Raw genomic sequence first — 22,549 nt, forward strand, 5'->3', positions numbered from 1 at the left:
TTGCACAATGCTGATGTTTGTGTGCGGTTGAGCATTTTCTTGTCCTGCACATGTGCAAGGCACGCACACACACACAGTGATTGATTAGTGATGGTGGATGCAGTGAAGATTTCATATCAAAGTTATTGACAGGTAGTGAGATGTAGTCAGGGATGGTTACAAAAGCACATGCCGGTGTGTCAACTGTTTTGGGAATGTGTTTGAGCTAGCGACTGTGTCTTTGTACAGTTGGAAAGGCTTTAAGTGCATTTTACCAATTTTGATCGATTTCAGATTGATTAAAAAAGCGATCATTTCGATGTGCGAAGTACAGATTTATCAATTTTTTAAAATTGTTATATTACTTTTAAATGTTAGTAAATGGGTTTTAGCTTTGGAACCCCAACATAGATTAAGATCAATTTTAATCATTTTGAAATTGATCAAAATTGCTTAAAATCAACCGCTTTCGTGGGTTTTAACGGATTTTCAAATGTACTAAGACCCGGGCGCCTGGTCTTCACTGGGCAGGGTATTGCCACCTTTGGATACTGTATAGAAGGCTATGGGCTTCTGTCGCTGCCTGCTGCAGACTCCGACCCTAGTAGTCCCGTCCCGACCTCCATCAAACTCCTCCTACTCCCCCTAGCAGCGTGTCATAGCCAGATGTCCTTTCGGCTGCAGGGGAAAGGAGGAGGTGCCGGGGACAGCCGCTGAGCCGGGTATCGCAGGGTGCTTCATCACCGCTTTACGATGCTAGGCGCATATGTGAATACATATGTGCTAGCAATGCTGTGTCGGCACGGCGATGGGTGGCGATGTATTTTATTACATCCCGCTCATGGTCTGTCATTGTACACAAGTTTTGGCTGAAAAACATCCCTGCAACAGCAACAATAGTGTATTAGAAAATCTTCTGCATACATTAACATGTCCACCTTGGAATCAGGACCTACAGTATATTACAGTCCACCTTGGAATCAGGACCTACAGAATATTACAGTCCTAGATGTGTGAGCACTATCAGCAGTATTTGAAAAGCTTAAAAAGAGAAAGAAAAAAAGAATGGCTGGATACAGTGTACAGTATAAACTTTTCACAAACCAGTAAATTTCTATTTCAAAGGAAATACACTTTTCCTTTTAATATGATGCACAGTAGCAAGCAGATGTGGTCTTAATACAACAATGGAACAAAATATATACTACCTGCTATTGATGTCATATCAAATAATGCATGGACAGTCCTCTCGAAAAACAGGAATTTGATGGATGTCTAAAAAAATTCTAACAGAGTCAAATCATTTTTTTTAATCAAACCTGTGACTTAAGCAGAACAATGTAATAAGACCTTAATATTTTATAGTTAACAGTACAGATATGTAGAGAACTGCAGGGTCTATTGTATAACTATAGCAACACAGTAGGCAGATGTGACAGGCAAATTCTGTAGTGATATGGATACATCTTTATAGCAATTATTTCAACAGTACAGCGTTTACAAGCTATTGAAAAAGGGAAATCATGTCAGTATGGTATGGGCGACGGTAATAAGGTCTACAGATAATAGGTTGGACACTATTTGTCGACATAGCAATGGTCAACAGCATATGGTCGATATGAGTATTTCTCAATTTCTTTAATTTGATAAAACTTTTACATAATCTGCCCTCCACGTGGACTACGATTGGAAACAGTGGGGCAGATTTATTAAACCTGGTGAAGTATTAAAGTGGAAGGTGATAATACTCCAACCAATCAGCTCGTAACTAACACAAGAATTTAGTCAACGCAAGTCAAGTTACAGACTGGGTTTAAAGAAAATGGCACTTAGTAGCTGATTGGCTGGTGCTTTATCACTGGCCTCTTTATCACTTCACATAGTTTAATACATATGGCCCAGTAATCTGTGGTAAGAACAACAAGGCATGTTGCCCAAAGCAAGGTAAAAAATTGACACACCTAATAAAACTAATTTCGATATGTTCACGTCAACCATTTTCATGCGGACATTTTACTTGTATCGACTTTTTTTCATGTTACCCTTTTGGAAATAGACATAGACACTATTGAACCAAAACCCCCAGCATATCAATTATAAAGGCAATTGATACATTCAGTACTTTAACAGTGTATAAGAAGTGTGTGGCAATGAATGTAATTGCTAGGTTATGCTGCATAGCACCTATTATGGATTTTTAAATCTTCAGTACAAAGTATTTTGTAAAGTAAAGCAGCTAGTCTCCTAAAAAAGGGATTACACCCAACCCTTAAGGTACAACATATAATAAAAGGATAAAAGGTAGCCAGCGCTGTAGATGATAAAGGCAGTAGTAAATAGCCGATATTCAAGTGGCTGACTCTCTCTCTTCTTTAGTAAGAAAAAGATCCCCGCACTTACATATAATTTATTTTACGAATGCATGTAAAGGTATCTTTATATTGCTAGAAGTTCCTTCTTAATATATGAAGGTGTATTAGGTGAAATGGACATAGGCTAGTACTCTCTGATGTCAAGTTAAATAATGTATTTATATATGTGTAAACATTTGCTGTGACCAATTAGTACTGTGTGAATCTGTTAGCAACCCCAGCTATGATAGCAGAGCTGTATGGGTGCTCTATGTTAACACACTGTGTACATAGCGGTACCGGAGGCCATGTGGACCGCACACAGCAGCGATTCTAGGCGAGTGCACTGTAGCTCACCCAATAGCAGCTGTGGAAGCATTAACCGCTACTCAGATGTGAGTGTCCACAGCAGACCACACACTGTCTACATCACTTTTTGGCAATAAAGTTATTCCTATTTAGCTAAAAATGTGATCACCTCTGCTCGGCTATATAACTAGCTAACCACGCACTGCTAGAAGGGAATCTGCGATGCCGAGTCACTATCTATTGCTGCTAAACCATTTGTTAATCCAAGATACTCATTGTATTGAACTATAGGGAAAATCAATACCCATATTATTAATATTATATTACATGAGTGTCACCGATGTGATATTATGTATGTTAATATATTCTAATACTGTCAACCAACCAGCATATTAGTGCCGGCACATACCGACATCATAACTACTGATGTATTCTAGCTTTGATACTAATTACATTATAATTTGTAACCCTACTATTGGCAGCACAGCATAGGCACAACTACTGAGTCATACATGCTCAGAGTCATTTCCAGCATCCACTGACATCACACTCTGAATCAGGAGTTTTCATTTATACACTTCTTCTCACTTTTATCTTTTTAATATTTCACAGTTTTAAACATATTCATTTTAATGCATACAAATAAAAATAGTTTTAGATATAACTGTATCCTAGTGCACCCTGCTAACTACTTGCTTGCTCTCTTGTATAACTGTATAAAGGGGTTTGTATTGCCATGATAACATGACTGTAGCCATGGCAATTCAGGATTTTCTTCATCAGACACTGTTATTAACTTGCAGCGACACTTTTAGTTTTCTGTCTTTAAAGGGAAACATTTACATTCCTAGGAAGCACATTCCATGACATAGCTAAAGCATTATCTTCATTTTCTTTGTCACATGTCTGAGAGAGGCAGAATGTGCAGTGGAATGGTCACCTTTTGGCAGCATATGGACAGTGCATTATACAGCAGTACGGATGGTGTAATGGTTAGCATTACTGCCTCACAGCAATAAGGTCATGGGTTCAATTCCCACCATAACTGTGCAGAATTTGCAAGTTCTCCCCGTGTTTGTGTGGGTTTCCTCTGGGTACTCTGGTTTCCTCCCACAATCCAAAAATATACTGGTTAAGGATAATTGACTCCCAACGAGAAAAAAAAAACCTAGAATATCTGTGTGTACATCTGGTAGGGAATATAGATTGTAAACTCGACTGGGGCAGGTACCGATGTGAATGGCCAAATATTCTCTCTGTAAAGCGCTGCGGAATATGTGTGCGCTATAAAACTAACTGATAATAAATACAGAATAAAGTGGCAGAGCTGGAAACCGCAAGTGGGTTGTTACTGACCAGAAGCATTAAGGACTAGGTAATATCTCTGGAGGAGGCTTGATCACAGGCAGATCTGCATTTTCCTTTGTATGCCAATACATGCCTGATGTGGGATTTTACATTTTCCAATGATGTGATCTGTTATAGCTAGGTGATGAAGGATGTTCAAGATAGATCACTTGTATCATATTGTATTATAGACGTTTCTATAGTGGGTGCAGTGTCTACTCACCATCAGAGAGGAGAGGGCCGGCCCACAGCGAAGGATGCACGCAGGTCCTTCCCTCTCTTGAAATGCCCCTCCTTGTAGATTTGTCTCTTTGCAGTGCCAACCTGTCATACAGATGCAGCATGCATCATTCAGGCTGGGGCTAGCGATCGAATCGGCATCTGCCGGAAGGGCCCGGTGGCAGCTCCCCGACGGTCCTCACCGCCGCTGCATTTTATGAGGTAGAAGCTGAATGGTTGCCAATTTACAACTTCTCCACTTGTATAATCTGTATAGGCTTTGACGCATCTCCCCCTTTGTCTCTCACATGATGGTTTGAAGCACCATTAATACTCTGTAACATTCTAATAAAATGAATGGCTAGTTTAACGATTCCTATTTTGATGGGTTGGTATCATTACGTTGGCCAAAGGAAGGTCAACATTCATTAGGTAGACCACTAAAGGTCGACAGGCCTTAGGTCAATACCTTCAAAAGGTTTACTCAACTTTAGGCATCGACAGGGTCATTCTGTTGACACACACATTAGGTCGACATGGGCAAGGTCGACAGTCAAAAGGTCAAAATTGGGTTTTCACAGGTTTTGTCCCGGATGTCGACACGGACACCGTATCGGTGCATCGTGCCCCTCACATGGCCCTAGTAGATGGTAGGGTATGAAATACTGCCTATCGGCTCAAATTTTTCTGTCGACCTTTTGACTGTCAACCTTGCCTATGTTGACCTAATGCCTGTGTCAACCTAATGACCCTGTCAACCTTTTGAAGGTGTCGACCTTCCTTTGGTCGAGCTAGGGACAGTTTACCATTTTAAGAATATGTACAGTAAACCGATCTGACGGATCCCACCGCCATATTGGGAATATCCTCTAATGTGTATCCTATGACTAGGCGTGCATTAGCGAGGGCCTTTCTGCCAAATGTCACTCTGTCCATGACAACATCCGCAAGTGTGTATTCACTTTGCGATTCCCATTGCTACTGGATACACACATTTTCGAATGCGTACTCCGTTTTACTCTGCAGAGTTGTATGAAATTGTGTTGTATCTATACTTTCAACTGAGGAGGTATAAATGTAACGGGGTGTTCTCAAAGAGGCTAAGTTGAATAAGGGCCTGTCAATGAAAATGTTGACCTGTTGAGAGTTCATATGGGTGAATACACACAATGTTGTCTATACACAATAAGGGAGCACCTACAGTACACCCAACTTCTGTTCAACTCGGCATGGGGCCCAAAGTGTACATTGAGATCAAAAAACATATTCTTCCTGGATTGATAGTCTAATGGGCCCTACACACTAAATCGATTTTAGTAAATCACTCAGAAAATGCCTGAAAAAAATGCATGTAAATCGCTGTGTGTGTAGACCATACAGTAATTTAAATGCGCGGCCCTGCCAGTTTGAATCCGGCGGCGATTAATAAACTGCATGCAGGTTATTAATCAGTTGGGGCTAGGTTTCTCAATGGAGAACACTGACCCTGACACCTCACTCAGCACTCAGCCCTCTGCAGCACTGTGTACCAAGAGAGACAGAGCGTACTGAGCAATGTACTGTAGCTTCGCTCAGAACGTTCATCGGGCCGTGTGTAGGACCCACAAGAATTCCTGAGGTGGCTGTTATGAACGGCACACAACAGAGCAATTCAACTGTTGGCGTGAATGCTGCAGGTGCACACATATCAGTGTGGGTGCCCTAACCAGATGTATAGTGGCTAAGCTGGAGTATTTAGGTGTAAGTAGCGAAATTAATGGGTGTCCAAAACAGTTGAATTGTTCATTAACATTTGTGGGACTATTTAGACTATTTACTATAAAAACTAAGTGGCAAGTTTGCCATTATACATACATTAAACAGTACTTGTTTAGTTTCACGGCGGCAGCATGGGCGTGCGCTACTTTCGGGTTGCGCTCGCCACGCTTTCTAAAAGAAACTCCATGCCAACGTGGATAGTTCATACCCCCACTATCCACGTTGGCATGGTGTTGATTTTAGATAGTGTGGGGAGTGTAGCGAGCCACCGAGCCAGCAGCGTGACCCGACAGTAGCGCACGGCCATGCTGCAGCCGTAAAACAAAACAAGTACCCATTAAACATGTTAGGGAGGAATTCAGTTAAGAAACTTTGGTAGCAAAAAACATCCATTTTTTTGCAATTAAAGTTGCCCTAAAATATTACATTTTTTTCCCACAGGATCAGCGAATCAGCTTTTAGTGTAACCTGTGTGATTTTGTGAGAAACAGCTTATTTTCACTCGAAAACAGGGCTGTTTTTGGGTATCTGTTTTCTCTGCCGGAGGAAGTAACTACAAAAACCCCAATAAGCCGTGGCTCACACTAGTTTAACAGGAATAATTGGATGTCCCTCACTGAAGCAATAACCTGCAATCAATGGTCCATTTCAACAGTATGCAATACAAATGTCTCCATATAATCAGCGGGTAAAACATCTCTTAAGAAAAGAGAAATTGCATTGAATACTACAAGTAGACAGTTAATCCATGTTGACAGCTTAAAAAGGCTGGTACTGTGTTTGGGGCGACACAGAGATGCAGAAAATAATAATAAATATATTCTAAATAATAAATTATTCTGCCAAATAGAAAACAAGTAATAAAATAAAGCTACTGATAGTGTTGACAAGTGACACTACATTGCCACTTGGATATTAAACAATTGTAATGGATATCAAACTGCAGAGCCATCTTATTGTATGCTGTCTAGGCCTTCAAGCTACAGGAAATATCTTATATTAAACAGCACTGAAATATTCTGATGGTTTGTTGTTGCACAATCCTGACAGGATTAACAACCCCCGTTTCGCAACATGTTACTTTATTTTGCGTTATTGAGGGACAGCCTCTGAGTTTCATACCCCTTTCACATTGCACTTTTAAAACGGTATATTGCCGTTTTTTTCCCATTTTAAAACGTTTAAGGCTGCAATGTGAAAGTGCCAAAGTTGATTTACCGGTTAAAGATAACCGGCATTTCAACACGGTTAAAAAGCAGAGTCCTACACGTTTTAAAGCCGTTTTTTAGGCAGTGTGAATGGCTCTATTTCAATGGCTTGAAACGTGTCCCTTGGGGGTTAAACGGGTTGAATTTTTAATGGTAGTAAATGATTTTTAAAAAGGTTTTCACCTGCAATGTGAAAGGTCTCAAGGCTCAGACCCGTTTTAAAGTCCCATTTAAGAATACCGTGTCATTACCCACCCATTTCTGCAATGTGAAAGCAGTATCAGTGAGGATGATTATTTGTAAACAAAAAAGTGAATTTCACAGTTTTTGTAACCTCATAAAAGCTGCGAATAAAAGTTCTGAAACTGAGAAAGCATTTATACATAGCCAATGCAGATTGAGGTTTTAAGGTAAAAAAATAAAACAACATAAATACAAAATACAGTATATTATTATTTAAATTAAAATGTGATATATATTCCTTATTTACACTCCTTTAAGAGACATTAAAAAACAAGTAATATAATGGTTCAACAATAGATAGAGTACTACTACTCCTGAGGAGAATTGTTTCCACAATAATTTCTATAAAAAAAGGACACGGTACTCTTTGCCTAGCACGGCGCCCACGATTTTGATCGTGGGCATTGCAGGTAAAAAAATCGCGGGCATCGCGGGCATTGAATGCACTAAAATTCGGGTGCGACGCGACCGACGCGATGCCCGCGATTTCCCATAGGGAACAATGTTAAATGTCTCAATTGACCCGATTTTCATGTTCAATGCCTCAATTGACCCGATTTTTCCATAGGAAACAATGTTAAATGGCCCACAGAGGCCAAATAGCCACCCTGAAGTGTGAAATGGCCCCCACAATTGTTAACGCCACCCCACGATCAACGTCAACCCGAAGCTCGCCACACTATTCTATTCTCAACTCCACGCCGACGTGGATAGTGGGGGTATGAAAAGGTCGTAGGACGCGTACCGCCCCCCCACGCGCGCTCGCTGCGCTCGCCACGCTTCGGGTTGACGTTGATCATGGGGTGGCGTTAACAATTGTGGGGGCCATTTCACACTTCAGGGTGCCTATTTGGCCTCTGTGGGCCATTTAACATTGTTTCCTATGGAAAAATCGGGTCAATTGAGGCATTGAACATGAAAATCGGGTCAATTGAGACATTTAACATTGTTCCCTATGGGAAATAGCGGGCATCGCGTCGGTCGCGTCGCACCCGATTTTTTATTGCATTCAATGCCCGCGATGGCCGCGATGGGCGCCATGCTAAGTAAAGAGTACCAAGGACACAATAGTTATATGAGGCAAATGCGCATATATATATATATATATATATATATATATATATATATATATATATATATATATATATATATATATATATAGTGTAGACCATGGCTGTCCAAACCAGTCCACAAGAGCTACCAACAGTTAACGTTTTCCAGACCACCTAGCAGGTGCACAGGTGCACTCATTACTAACTTGTCACATTTCAGACATATGCTGTATTCATTACTCATAATGGGGGAGATTCTCTAAACAAGAAATGTGGTAAAAACCCTGTTATCGGGGTTTTTACCGCATTTTGAGATGCTGTAAGCATCCCCGCCGGGTTAACGCGGCGGGGGGCATCGCCAGAAAAATTTGGCGATGCCCCATAGAAGCCAATGGGCTTCTACCACATCCCACCGCCGCCCCGCAACGACCCCCCGCCGCCCCGCATGGACCCCCGCCGCCCCGCATCGCCCCCACCCCCCTCACCTGTGTCCGGGCAGCACAGAGCTGTGCTGCCTGGACCTGTGACCTCCTCCCTGCACTGATCCTCTTCCGGGTGCAGGGAGGAGGAATGCCCGGAGCAGCAGCGCTGGGTGTGTGAGGGAGGGGGGACCTGCTGGGACCCGGTGACTCTCACCGCAAAGGACAGCTCTTAACGCAAGAGCTGTCCTTTGCTATAATTATTGCATATGTTAGAACATATGCGGTAATTATAAATGCGATGGGCGGCGAAGGGGGGTCGTTGCGGGGCAGCGGTGAGATGTGGTAGAAGCCCATTGGCTTCTATGGGGCATCGCCAAATTTTTCTGGCGATGCCTCCCGCCGCGTTAACCCGGCGGGGATGCTTACAGCATCCCAAAATGCGGTAAAAACCCAGATAACAGGGTTTTTACCGCATTTCTTGTTTAGAGAATCTCCCCCATTATGAGTAATGAATACAGCATATGTCTGAAATGTGACAAGTTAGTAATGAGTGCACCTGTGCACCTGCTAGGTGGTCTGGAAAACGTATGTCTGGAATACAAGTACAGTTGTATATCTTTTGCATAGCAGTGGTTGACTAGGCCATGGCACCAAATTATTTCACCCAGTGGCAGCATGTACACTGCAAAAACATATAACTGGGGTAGCCAACACCAGTCCTCAAGAGCTACCAACAGTTAATGTTTTCCAGGTCTCCACATAGAATCACAAGTGAAGTAATTAGCTCCACCTGTGGATCTTTTAAAATGTGTTAGTGAGTAATAAGTGCACCTTTACAGCAGCTAGGTTGTTTGGAAAATGTGAACTTTTGGTAGCTCTCGAAGACTGGAGTTGGCTACCACTGGTATACAACATTGTGGGACACCATGCAATGCACATGCAGTGGCATTGGTGAAGATGAATATACTCCAGATAACACTCTCTGTGAGCTGAGAATTATTAGAACCAGCTTAGTACTGTGCCATCCAGTCCACACATATTTTTCAGGCACCCAATCAGAAGCCCATGGTCCACAGAATCGAATCTGAGATCCAGAAGGATTCAAATTGAACTGTCACCTCTGTCTCTTGCCATCAGAAGATTGTTTAGCACATATACCAAGGCTGGTTCAGTGCTACTGTATGTCTTCTCCTGAATGGAATGGATCATGCATATCATTAGTTGTCAGGTGGGCTTCCAGTTGATTCACAATCACTTTTTCAATAACTTTTCTTAGAAAAGGATGGTTTGATACCGGTCTGTAGTTGGTCATGAAGTCTGGATCTAAATAAGTTTTTTTAAGAAGAGGTTTAACAATTGCTTCCTTTAGGGGTTGAGGAAAAAATCCTGTCTGCAAAAAGCATTAAACAATTTTTGCAAAGAAGGCGCCAATTATATCCATATACCATTTGGAGCTTGGTTGGGGCAGGATCCAGGTCACAGGAGGTGGGACACAAAATCCAGGCAATTTCAGTGATTTCCTTTATATCCATTGGGAAAATCTGGTCCATGAGGATAGGTGGCTTACATTGTCAGACTTGGTAGTTTGGCAATCTGACGGCACTGTGGAGATTCCAGACCTTTTATAGGGGATATTTTGTCTGAAAAGAATTTTGCAAACTCATTACATCTTGCCTGGAGAGTGTTTTATCAGGCTGAAGGCATGCTGGCTTGCAAAGCATTTCTGCTGTGTGGAAAAGTTGAGCAGGCCTATTGTTTGCAGCCATGATCTCAGTTGACTTCTTACAAGTTATTGTCGATTGATATTCCTCAATATGTTTTGTTAATTTTATCTTGTCCTCCAAAAGGTTAGTCTTCCTCTATTGTCTTTCAGTTATATGCCCCCTTTTATTGAGCTAATTAAAACTGCTGTCAAACCAGGAAACTTGACAATGTGGTTTGAGACATTGTATAGGCACTGGAGCTATAACATCAACTGCAGCCATCATATCCCTATTATAGTTAAGGACTAGGTTACAGGGATCTTCACAAGCTCCCAGTAATCCAGATTTGCTGCAGTCATATCCCTCATTAGACGATACCTGGTCAGCTCAATTGGCAAAGATCTATTTTGAGGGGTTGGACTGGAGAACCAAAGGGAGAGGTGGTCTAACCACTTGACTGGGTTTATCTTAAGGTCAGTGGGCAGTATTCAACTGCACGCTTCTCCACTGTTCATCGCCAGCCCTCCCAGTCATCAAATTCACCTCGTCACGGGTTCACTGCCCCTAATGGCAAAATTGATGAAATCCGGTGTACTGAATACTGCCCTAGAGCCCACCGACTGGGAGTGAGCGGCCCCCGGTGTGGAGAGTGCAAATAGTGTGCTATATGCAGCACTCTCCCCGCGCCCTGGCAACTTTCTGAGCAATCACCCGGGGACTGGTCCGCAGACAGCAGTGATGCCGGTTGGGAGCCTGCTGCCCCGCTTTCCAGCTTCAGACTCACCGAGAAGTGTGTGCTGCTGCTGGTATACAGCGGGTTCATCACCCTCTGCTTCGGAGCCATCTTCTTCCTGCCTGACTCCCCGAAGCTGCTGAGTGGCGTCTTCTTTCAGACGTCCCCCCTGTCCCCTCCGCAGAGGTCCGTGGCTGGCCCCGGAGCGCAGGATGAGGAGGACACCTGGCCCGGATCTGGGAAGAGCACGAGAAGGTGCTGCGGGAAGCAAAGGACACGCTGAACCCGCTGCCGGAGGACATCCAGTGGGACAATGACAAGCTGGTGGCTCAGGGTAAGGGGGCTGCCGGCGGCAGACTCCCCTCACAGGTGATACCATCCTAGCTGCGGTGCCCCTGCCTGCTGTACAGGTGTGTGGTGGGGGTGTAACCTCCTCCTGGTACCCTCTGTGCTACAGCCTGAGCCCCCTCCCCGGCCAATGGAAGGATTACGGGGAGCAATGCCCCATATTCTGCTGCCCATGTGTCAGATCAGTGCCCTAGCAGATGGACCTGCAGGCTTTAACCTGAGGCACGGCAGCAGGCTGTGTGCTGGAATATTGGACTTTCCTACTGCGCTCTATCCATTCTCTTATATCATCATCCTTTTTTTAAATTTATTTGTTCTTGTATTGTTTTTCCTTCTTTACCATAATACTAGTTATATCTATAGGGGGATGGAACACATTGGGAAATCTGAGTGCTGTGTGTCTAAAATCCCCCCTCCAAAAAAAATAATAATAGTAAAATCCTCAAAAAATGGATATATATATTAATGTGCTGCTTGGAAGAAATAAAATTAGCAAGAACCTTCAAATAATAAAAAAATACAATTACTTGCAGACACCAAAAAATGAATCTAAAACATTAATTTAATAAGTACAAATTACAGTTCACATAAAAAACGGAAAACTTTCAGGGCTGGCACGCCCCTCTGTCAAGGTGTGGGTGAATACAATACAGTATATAAAGTATAATGTGGTTTTCCACTTCGTGAAAAATTTGCTGTTGTTCCTAAATGCTTCCACTTTCTAATATTAATGCTTACTGTTGACAGTGTAATATCAAGCAGGGATTCAATCTCATAAAACTGCTTCTGTGACATCCTATCACAGTGAAACGCTTGAAGTCACTGAGCTCTTCAAAACGCCCCATTTTGTATACAAATATTTGCAAATGGAGACTGCGTGGCTAGGTGCTTGACTTCTACACCTTTGGCAACAGGTCTGATTGAAACTGAATTCAGGTTGACAGGTCTGAATTCAGTTGACAGGTGTGGCCAAATACTTTTGTCCATATAGAGTATGTCCCTGCCTAGAATTTAGTAACCTTCTTTGGCTTTGATACTTTACTGAATACAAGTTTCCATGCAAAATTGTGGGCCAGAATAGATTCTACAAGCCCATCCTTTTGTGCCACAACCATTATCAATAGCACACTATTATTGTCTATGTTCATTATTTGACACACTTCCATATTCTTTTCTCTTCTTCCTGAAAGTTACACAGAAATCAGTAGCACGCATTTATTTTCAATCATATGTAATGATTATTGATTTTTTTTTTTTACCAAGCAAATAAAATACAAAGAAAGGCTAAATAAATAAGGTTATCAAATTAACACAAGCTCCAAAGTAAGAAAATAAGCTCCAGCTCTAAAAATCTGCATATCTCACATTCTTACTGCACTTTGTTGTTTTTTTGTCACATTTTTATCAGGTAAAAACTATTACCTATTAAATGACACCTAACTCTTTCCTGTCTGACAGAAAAACTAAGACCTTCCAGTACTAAGGGCCAATAGGCCTGGTAACCATCAATCAGCTCAACTATGGCTGAGATGGCCTATTTAATTACTGTACCTAAAATCCTAGCATGTTCCTAACTATTCATTGCAGTAGGCGGTATTGTGGTAGAAGTGGGGACTGTCTCATTGTAATATACTGTCATTACTGAACATTAATTGCAACGTGAAGGAAAATATAGCTGTTTCTTACAGTTATTCAACCTTACACTGTAAGACAAATTTGTCTTGGATTTGAGACTAAAATAGATCGTTGATTAGTATAATTTCTTAGTCCTCTAAAAGCTTCAAAAAGCACTGCTTTTAAAGTCCTGGAATACTAGTGATTATTTCTTTAAGTACCATCAGTTTTATACATTTCAGAAACAAATAACAGCTTTAATGGGCAATGGTCCCTTGTGAGCAAAGTAGTTGGTCATATTGATTGTATTTGTGTACTGCTTAAGCTGGGCATACATGGTCAGATGAAATGCCTAACAGACTGGCAGCCTCATACCCATAGTACACAGCAGCCAATCGCCGGCTCTGTGTACAGTAGTTGAGAGGCAGTCAGCGGGTTTCATAGCCGCGCCCGCGCCCCACTACGGCGCTCAGCTTCAGCCAGTAGGGCAGGCAGTGGCCGGCATGTAAGTGCTGGGTGTGCTAGCCGCCGGCGCCCACACAGACCCTGCTGCTTGCTTCTCCAAGCAGCAGCGGGGGCTGCCTTACTGTAGTTACGCCATTGTGCTCACTCCCACCTTCTCTCTCTCCTTTGATTGGGAAACGAATGAAACCTGTTTCTCTGCCTGCACTGCATACTATCCTGATCGCATTCTGCCTCCCTAGTTCTGCTTTGACACAAGAGGGAGAGCTAGTCGTGTTAGTACATTAAGTGTACTTAATTATCGCATTAGGAATTTGGCTCATATTAGTACATCCACATCTGAGGATACAGTTGATGTAGCTTCTTAAGGCCAGATGTATCAAGCTTTAAAAAGTGATAAGTGAAGAGTGATAAACATTTTTACAACCCAGCCTGTAACATGGCAGGTAGGAGTTGATTGGCTGGCTGTTTATCACCCTCCATTTGATCACTTTTTGAAAATTACATTTAGAGAAAAACATGTGAAGCTTTTATAGAAAATATCACCTTGCCATGCAGGGGCTGAATCGGTTATGCTATGTGCTTTTGTTGTAACAAGATGTGCAGGAAATATTGTCTACATGGAAGAAGAGATTCAACTAAATAGGACCAATTTCTAGACGCTAATGTACCAGAGTCAGTGAAGAAAGTGAAGATGGAAAAAGGTTGAATATTTCAGTAGGACAACGATCTAATAAATACCTCAAAAACAACAATGAAATACAGCAACAAACTATAAAGATTTTGGGAAGGCCTGCTTCAAGTGTTGTAGAATAATGTATTCTAACAAAATGCATTATGGGGTTTTTTTTGTGCGTGGAGGTTCTGAAAACAAACCTGCCCCTGTCAGATCTGCCCACAGCTAGGAATAAGAAGGCAATAATCTAACTTCTAGTAGCCTATCTTCCATAAATTACGTCATCACTTTAATAAGAAGTAAATATCAATGACTGTATATTCTGCGGATGTACTAAATGGTGGGTCTTGGCACGTTACTGGTATCTTATTTTACAAGAATCATTGTAAACGTAATCCATACAGGCAAATCAATTACAATGTTTACTATATGTAAGTGACTTAGTGGGTCACTCAGTAAACTACCAATTGAATACACCCCTTAAAAGCAAAGGCATTACTTATACCTCCCAAGTTCTGTCCCGATTCCAAAGGTACAAACCCACTGTCCCACCTATGTCGCAGCATCCCAGGGACTGGAGGAAAGGTGGTGGAGCTGGTGATCACCACTTCTCTGCTCTTCAGATCACTGAAAAGATGCAGCATCCAGTAGTGCAAGATGGGGGCTGCACAGAGCACTTGCACTTCATTTGCCACTTGGACACTTTCAGAAAGGACGCACTCTGCACTTTCTCCTGGGACCCTTACCCTCAAGCCTTCTGCGGTGGTGCCGCAGGTCTTATTGCTTTAAGAAAAGCCCACCGCAAACACCTTTCAGGGTGAGGTCAAATATTTGTATTTATTTCCCAGTGTTTTTAAAGTGTCCTGGTGTATTGTGTATGTATTTTATCCTTTAATAAATTGTTGTTTTTAAATTTGAACAACTCACATTTTATTTATGAATGTGCGCCAAGCTATTCCCTATTTTTCTTCCTAAATATTCAGTCTAAGGAGGACGGTATCCCTCCTCTGGGAACATAGCAGGCTGCTATTTCATATTTTATTGCGCATTGAACACAGGTAAACTATACAATTAGTGGGTAACTCAGTAAACTACCAATTGAATACACCCCTTAAAAGCAAAGGCATTACTCATACCTCCCAACTGTCCCGATTCCAAAGGTACAAACCCACTGTCCCACCTATGTCACAGCGTCCCAGGGACTGGAGGAAAGGTGGTGGAGCTGGTGATCACCACTTCTCTACTCTTCAGATCACTGAATAGATGCCGCATTCAGTAGTGCAAGCTGGGGGCTGCACAGAGAGCACTGATCATGCCCTAAAAAGATGTTAAATAGGAGATGCTATACTCAGCCAATCCTCATCCATCCTTGGCCACACCCATCATAGTGCCCTGCAGTGCAATATATGAGGAAAAACATCACACATAAAACAACGTTTAGAAATAAATGGAGATAGGTAAACAAAGGTTAGTGAGGTAAGTAGTCTGCTTTTCCCAAGCAAAGTGTTAAGAATCATTTTGAGGGTGCCGGTACACAGGTACAGGGAAGTTGGCAAGTGTGAAATGATACATACAGCACTTTATACTTGCTGCTATTCTCATTGACAACAAACACGTGTATCCTCTTGTGCTCTGCTTCATTTTTGTATGTGTTTAAAACTAATTAAAACTAATTTCTGAACTGTTAAAGATGCATCCTCATGTCTCTAGTACACTTTGGGTGGTGTTTTGCTGTGTCGGCAATGCAATAATACTCAACATTTAAAGAAAAAGATGGTGCGCTACACCTCACAGAGTTATATAGAGCAACAGAACCTTAGTGCATACACTCTGGGGTATTTTCAATGCACATGCAGTTTCCACCTCCCTGCGTTTTTCAGAGAGGCGGAAATGGTGAGTGTGGCTGTCGGCAACCCTCGCCATTTGGGGGCATCAGTCTGCGCCCGTCATGACCATTACCATTCTCAAGTCATGACACCTCAGCGGCCGCTCCTGGGATCGCCCCACTGCCTTCAGTCCTGGCCGCCCGCCGCTTGTTCTAACCATCTACACACACAAGACAAAGGCAGGTGACACCGTGATGCATTTGTTAGCAAGTCAGCCCACACGCCCATTAATGTTATACGGTGAAAGGAGGACACTGCATACCCTTCACCCAGTGCAAACAATTGTTGGTACAATCGGGAACCCTGCTGTGAGTATCATCAGCCCGATACCGCAGTGGATACCAGCGACAGAAATGCAATTATCTTTACATGGCAAGTAAATTGTTACACTAATTGAGTATTTGCCAGGCACATTGTCATACACAATAATAATACAGCACTAATTGGACTTGTTACAAAAGTTTAAATTTCAAATTAAATTGATGCTATGTCTTTTAATTAAAATGTATCTTTTTGAAGTTATTTGAATCTTAATATATGTAATTAATCCATTTGTCTTAAATTTTGGTGGCCACCATAACAAAAAGTGATATTATTAAAATTTTTTATTTTTCTTATTTTATATAAACTATATAAAATAAATATAATTTATACATAAAATATTGGTGCATTTGCATCATTACCTGGATTGAATATATAAATTCAGCGCAGTGCTTCCATTTTGTTTTCGATAATGTGTAATGGGCATAAGGATTTTGAGATATTCTGTAATGGGCTTTTAATGGGCGTATCATAATGTGTAATCAGGGCCGTAACTAGGGGGGGCTAGGGGGTCACGCCACCGGGCACTGGAGGGTGGGGGCGCTAGTGTGAGGTCCTGGGGATGGGCAGCGGGGGTCCAGGGACTGGTGGGTTAACGCTGGCTCCTACCGGGGTCCCGGGGACGGGCAGCGGGGGTCCGGGGACTGGTGGGTTAACTCCGGCTCCTACTAGCGCTGCCGGGCGGTGGGCGGGAAACAGGTTTTGAAAAGACTTGCCGGACGCTGATTGGCTTAATTCAGCCAATCAGCGTCCGGCAAGTCTTTTCAAAGTCATCGGCGCTTCCTGCCGCCAGGCAGATAGCGCTAGGAGATGGAGTGAGTGAAGGCTGCCGCTACACCAGTCCCTGGACCCCTGGACGCTTCCTACCCCTGCTGGCTGCACACAGGTATGTTGGCAGCGGGGGTCCAGGGACTGGTGTAGCGGCAGCTTTCACATACACAGCCGCTCGCTATTTGCCTGGCGGCGGGAAGCACTGATGATTTTGAAAAGACTTGCCGGACGCTGATTGGTTGAATTCGGCCCTGGTGTAATGCGCATAACAAATTGTGTAGCCTTATATGTAATGGGCATTATGGTATGTGGCATAATGTGTAATTGGCATTACGGCATGTGCCTTAATGTGTAATGGGTATTGCGGAGTTTGCTAAAATGTGTTATGGGCATTACGGTGTGTAATACCACGCCCCTTTGTGATACCACACCTTCTTTCCATTAGGCCACCTCCCCTTTCGACGCGCAGCAAGTGGGCCTGTGTTCTTAAAATGCTAGGGCTGATTTTTGGTCCCAGTCCGGCCCTGGATACAACAGATACAATAGTTATACATTTACATACTGTAGATCAACAACTGTAGAAAGGGAACTCTACCTGTGCTCTGGAGTAGTGTCTCTGAGTTCATGACAATGCTGCCTACTGTACAGTATACTACTGAGCACACATACTGTAGTCTATACATATGGAATTGTTACATCTCACATCCTATGACCACAAATGATAAAACTCCAGAACACATTTCGAACAGTATGAAGCCATTTTAGATCACCTTAATTGAACATAGCCAATACAGTGTATCATATGTACTCAAGAACACACATTGTTTAATTTAAATGAGACAACTAGTAATTGTAATAACCCGTGATTTGTATGCGCCAGCTCGATTGCTGTACGATAGTCATTAGAAATTAGTCAAGTAGAAATTAATTTAAAGACAAAACCAGGTTTCGCGTTTTACCAGCTGCTTTTCATTTTGTGACATTTTGCTTGAATCAAGCCAACTTGTGGCAAATTGTGGGCTATAACATATTGTGAGGGCAAGGTCACTGGGACCAAGGAATATATGGCGCACAAAGTGCCTAAAGGATGCTCTGGGATCCACTGCAGAAACTTGCCACTAGGAGCAGCTACAAGCTCATCATCCTAAATATTCTCCACGTACCTCTGTGCTGGCATTCCACTAGAACCAGGTACAAGCTGAGAACCAAGAGTGTACTAGGGAAGCTTGAGGCGGTGGCTTTTTATGCTGTAAGCTGCCGTTCCAGGCACCCTACATGCCAAATACAGCTGCCACAGGCAGCAACAGTGCAACCCTCTGGCCTGTGTGTGGTAGCACCGCTCTTCCACTTTAGTTATAGCCTCATCTGAGGACAAGTGTTTCTTTCATCTTCATATACTATAACCCTCTTGCAGTGCGGGTCAGAACTCAAACTATAATTGTAATTTCAAATGGAGATGAATGCCTTATATTTGTATTATTATAATGTTCCCCGTAAGGCTGTAAAACAGAACTAATGTTACTTTCAGCATTTTTCAGTCCAGATACATAATGGAATCCACTTATTGTGATGTGCACTAGCAATTTTAGAAGCTCTCATTAATTCATTAACTTGTGCTACTCCCAAACCTTTTTCTGAAACAAGTAGTCTTCCTCTTTCTAGATCCCTATGCAGGTTGCATCAGCCGAGTGTTCTGCCAGTGCTTTCTATCCAATATTTTTTTTTTTTAATTGGGTACATTTTTATTGAAGCAAATGAGAATGAATGTACATCTGTACAGTTAACAAGCAGTATCATCAATGGTAATATACATCGAGTAGTGTAAAAATGAGCAATAAACACGTGCAAACATTTCAAAATAAGACTGTCTCGGAGTATTCTCTTTCTATCCAATTATTGATATGTAAATGAAAATGTACTGTGTTCTCTTAAATATTAATATTAAATAAAGCATTTGTAGAAAGAAAATGTATAGTAATATGAGGGGATTATTGTTATACAATACAATAAAATATTCTTTTACTCGGGTCTTACTTTTCAGGTTCCACTGAAAGAATGTAATTGATCCATTCTGTGCCATGGAAGCTGCTAAATTGCCTGTATGACAAAATACATTTTTGTGGTTTCATTTTCAATTTTCTTTCTTTAAAGGTCTTTTGTTTTTGGCAGATTCAAAACAAAATGGGGATGCCAATACCGTTATGTCTGATGAAGACCATGACAATCCTCCTTCATTTCAACAACTGGAAGAGAAGAGAATTATGCGACGAGCAAGTGCCAAAGACAAAAATAAGTCAGGAGCCTCGTGCTTTCTACTGAGCGCTGGAGATTTTACCTGTACTGCTGATGGAGGAATAAAGAAAGGTTTAAGAGATATGGATATAGAGATGGACTCTCAGATACTCCTAGGTCCGTCATAAAAAATGATTTCATGGTGATTTTGACCTGGTTGTATATTATCTGAAATAATTTCATAGTCTTCCCATAGAAAACTACATAGGTGAAGTGTTGCAATTTGTCTGTTCACCTGTGTGGTAAAATGTTTATTATTAGTATATTTTACCTTTGTCAAATGGCGAATAAAAGTAAACTTCATTCTATGTATGAAAATAAAGGAATTGTTCATAAATGTTTGGTTACTTCGTTAACAAAATGTTAATCTTCATTGGTGTTTAAATACAATAAACTCCCTAATGTCTGATTTGAGCCCACCCCTCCTAGATTAAGGGTTAAGTATATGCATACTAAATGCATCCCCTCAATACCAGTTAAGGGATTGACTGAAAAGTGAGTCATGGCATTATTATTCTTGTCTTCAGAATTGTTCGGACCTTTCCAGTTTTAAGGTTTGTGCACAGGTATGTTTTTATTTTTTTCTTTACCTTTAAATCACATTTCAGTTCAGATGTGACATGTGCAGAGAGAATTAGATTTGGGTGGGGTTTGACATCAAAGTGACATCTATATTTCAGTGTAAAAATAAAGCAGTCAGTATTTACCCTGCACAGAAACAAAATAACTCACCCAAATGCAGCTCTCTCTGCACATGTTACATCTGCTCCACCTATGGTGCACATGGCTTTGTCCATTTGAGAAGGAATTTGTCTTTGTGAGTGAACCAGAATAATGGCCTTTCTACATTACTGTTGCAATTAATGGAACCCACTGCTTTGGGTGGGATTCTGTACAAATGGAAAAAGCTGATATTGTGCGGCTGGTTATAATTTAGTATTCAGTGAAGTTTTATTAATAGGGCCTAAATCGGTACTTGTGAGTTATCCGGGCTGCCGATTTTTTGATTGTATGCCTTAAGTTAAGGCATACAATCAGATGCGATGCGATATCGCATCGCATCCCATGCGACCATCGGATGCGATGACCCGATTTTTCCATAGGAATCAATGTTAAAATTGACTGAGTCCATTTTAACATGGAATTCAATGGGAAAAAGGGGTCCTTTTCATACCCCTACTATCCATGGAGTTGGATATAAACCTGTGGCGAGCGTAGCGAGCCACCGAGCCCGAAGCGTGGCGAGGGGACGGTATTCTGGTATTCTGTGTCTCCTCGCAGGGCTCGCTACGCTCGCCACGCTTCGGGCTCGGTGGCTCGCTACGCTCGCCACAGGTTTATATCCAACTCCATGCCCACTTGGATAGTAGGGGTATGAAAAGGACCCCTTTTTCCCATTGAATTCCATGTTAAAATGGACTCAGTCCATTTTAACATTGATTCCTATGGAAAAATCGGGTCCGCATCCGATGGTCGCATGCGATGCGATGCGATGTGCCCGATCCGACCCGATTTAGAAATCGGCAGCCCGGATAACTCACAAGTACCCCTAAATCAAATACTGCCTCTCTACAACCACCAGAGATGTGCACTGGAGAAAATCACTGGGTTTTGCCAACATCTTGTATAGTTGTAGATTGACAGGATCCATCCATACATGTGCTGCTCTCCTTGTCTGCAGTAGCACTGCCCCTAGCTGTTTGAGGATATGGAGAGCATCTCATTTTCTGGGTGTCATGAGGTCACATCCTTGGATGCCGCTTATACGACCATAGAAGTTTGAGAACACCATATGCAGCAGTGAATTACAGAAGCTGGTAGGAGGTGTTTTTTACACAAGATACCTTCTGTGGCACTAGCATATTTCTGCACAGCCTTTACATCCAAAGATGCATCTGCTGTGTGAATTGTGTCCACCTCTGAATCAGTCACATAGTGCATACTTCTAACTGCAAATTTTGAGTTTCCATTCTCTTGCATGAGAAATCTTAATGATTTTCAAGAGGTGGGTTGTGCAGGTGGTATCTGGTCAAGAGGTCAACAACATTTGGTTGACATACATATGGTCAAAAGGTCAACATGGTCAACGTATGAAAAGGTCAACATGAGGGTTTTTTATATATGTACTTTTTGGAACTTTTTCACTCTTTTGGACACCATCCACATGGACTCCGATTGGGAACGGTAAAGTACACAAAGCGAGCCATGCATGGAGGCGCAGAATACTAGTTTGTGGTTCATGTGCTGAAATCTACAAATTGACACCAAAAAAACCCATACAAAAACTCATGTCGACCTTTTAATTTGTCCTCCATGCTGGCTTTTTGCCTGTGTAACTCTTTTGTCTATGTAGACCATTTGGTGTCGACCTAGACACCCGTGACCTTTTGAGTATTGACCCTTTATACAATAACCATGCAACATTGAGTTTGATCCATATGCAGCGTGCATACATTTAATCTTTTATAATTGTGAAAAATTTACAGAACTTGACATCACTCTCAGAGGCGGCAGACTGGCACTAATCAGATTTTTAATGGTGGAAGATCACTTACTGTACATGTGTAAATAAACCAATAAAAATCTAAATATTGACATGTGAAGTTTTGACACAGCAAATTAACGAAGGCTTAATATTTCCTTACTGACCAGAGTTCTTTAAAATATGAATACAATTACAAAGAGCTTTCATTTATTAGGAAAGGAAATATGTTCATTAAGGGGATGGTCAAAATACAATATGATTTTTGTTCAAACCTGACCTGGCCATTTGGGTGAGTATAGATAACCTGTTCCATGGTTTCTATTGGTCACAACAGTGCCCATCTGGCCATCGTCTCTGACTTCAGTACTAC

General features: G+C 41.9%; 1 protein-coding gene across 4 annotated transcripts in view; it reads left to right on the top strand.

Moving 5' to 3' along the window:
• Nucleotides 1-20,031, top strand: part of KCNC4 (potassium voltage-gated channel subfamily C member 4) — a 35,624-nt gene extending 15,593 nt beyond the window's left edge. The window contains exon 4 of one of the 4 annotated variants that reach the window (XR_014470377.1): nucleotides 19,572-19,685. Coding sequence is in view for 2 of the 4 variants with exons in the window: in XM_083173075.1 (XP_083029201.1) it covers nucleotides 19,554-19,822 (269 nt within the window). In the remaining 2 variants the exon portion in view is untranslated. Of the gene's footprint in view, nucleotides 1-19,553 lie in introns of all 4 variants that reach the window. The other 3 variants (XR_014470376.1, XM_083173075.1, XM_083173077.1) reach the window with 3 other exon arrangements.
• Nucleotides 20,032-22,549: the final 2,518 nt, after the last annotated feature.

This window comes from Crinia signifera, chromosome 2 (assembly GCF_055691185.1).
Source record: "Crinia signifera chromosome 2, ASM5569118v1, whole genome shotgun sequence".
Classification (NCBI taxonomy): Eukaryota; Metazoa; Chordata; class Amphibia; order Anura; family Myobatrachidae; genus Crinia; species Crinia signifera.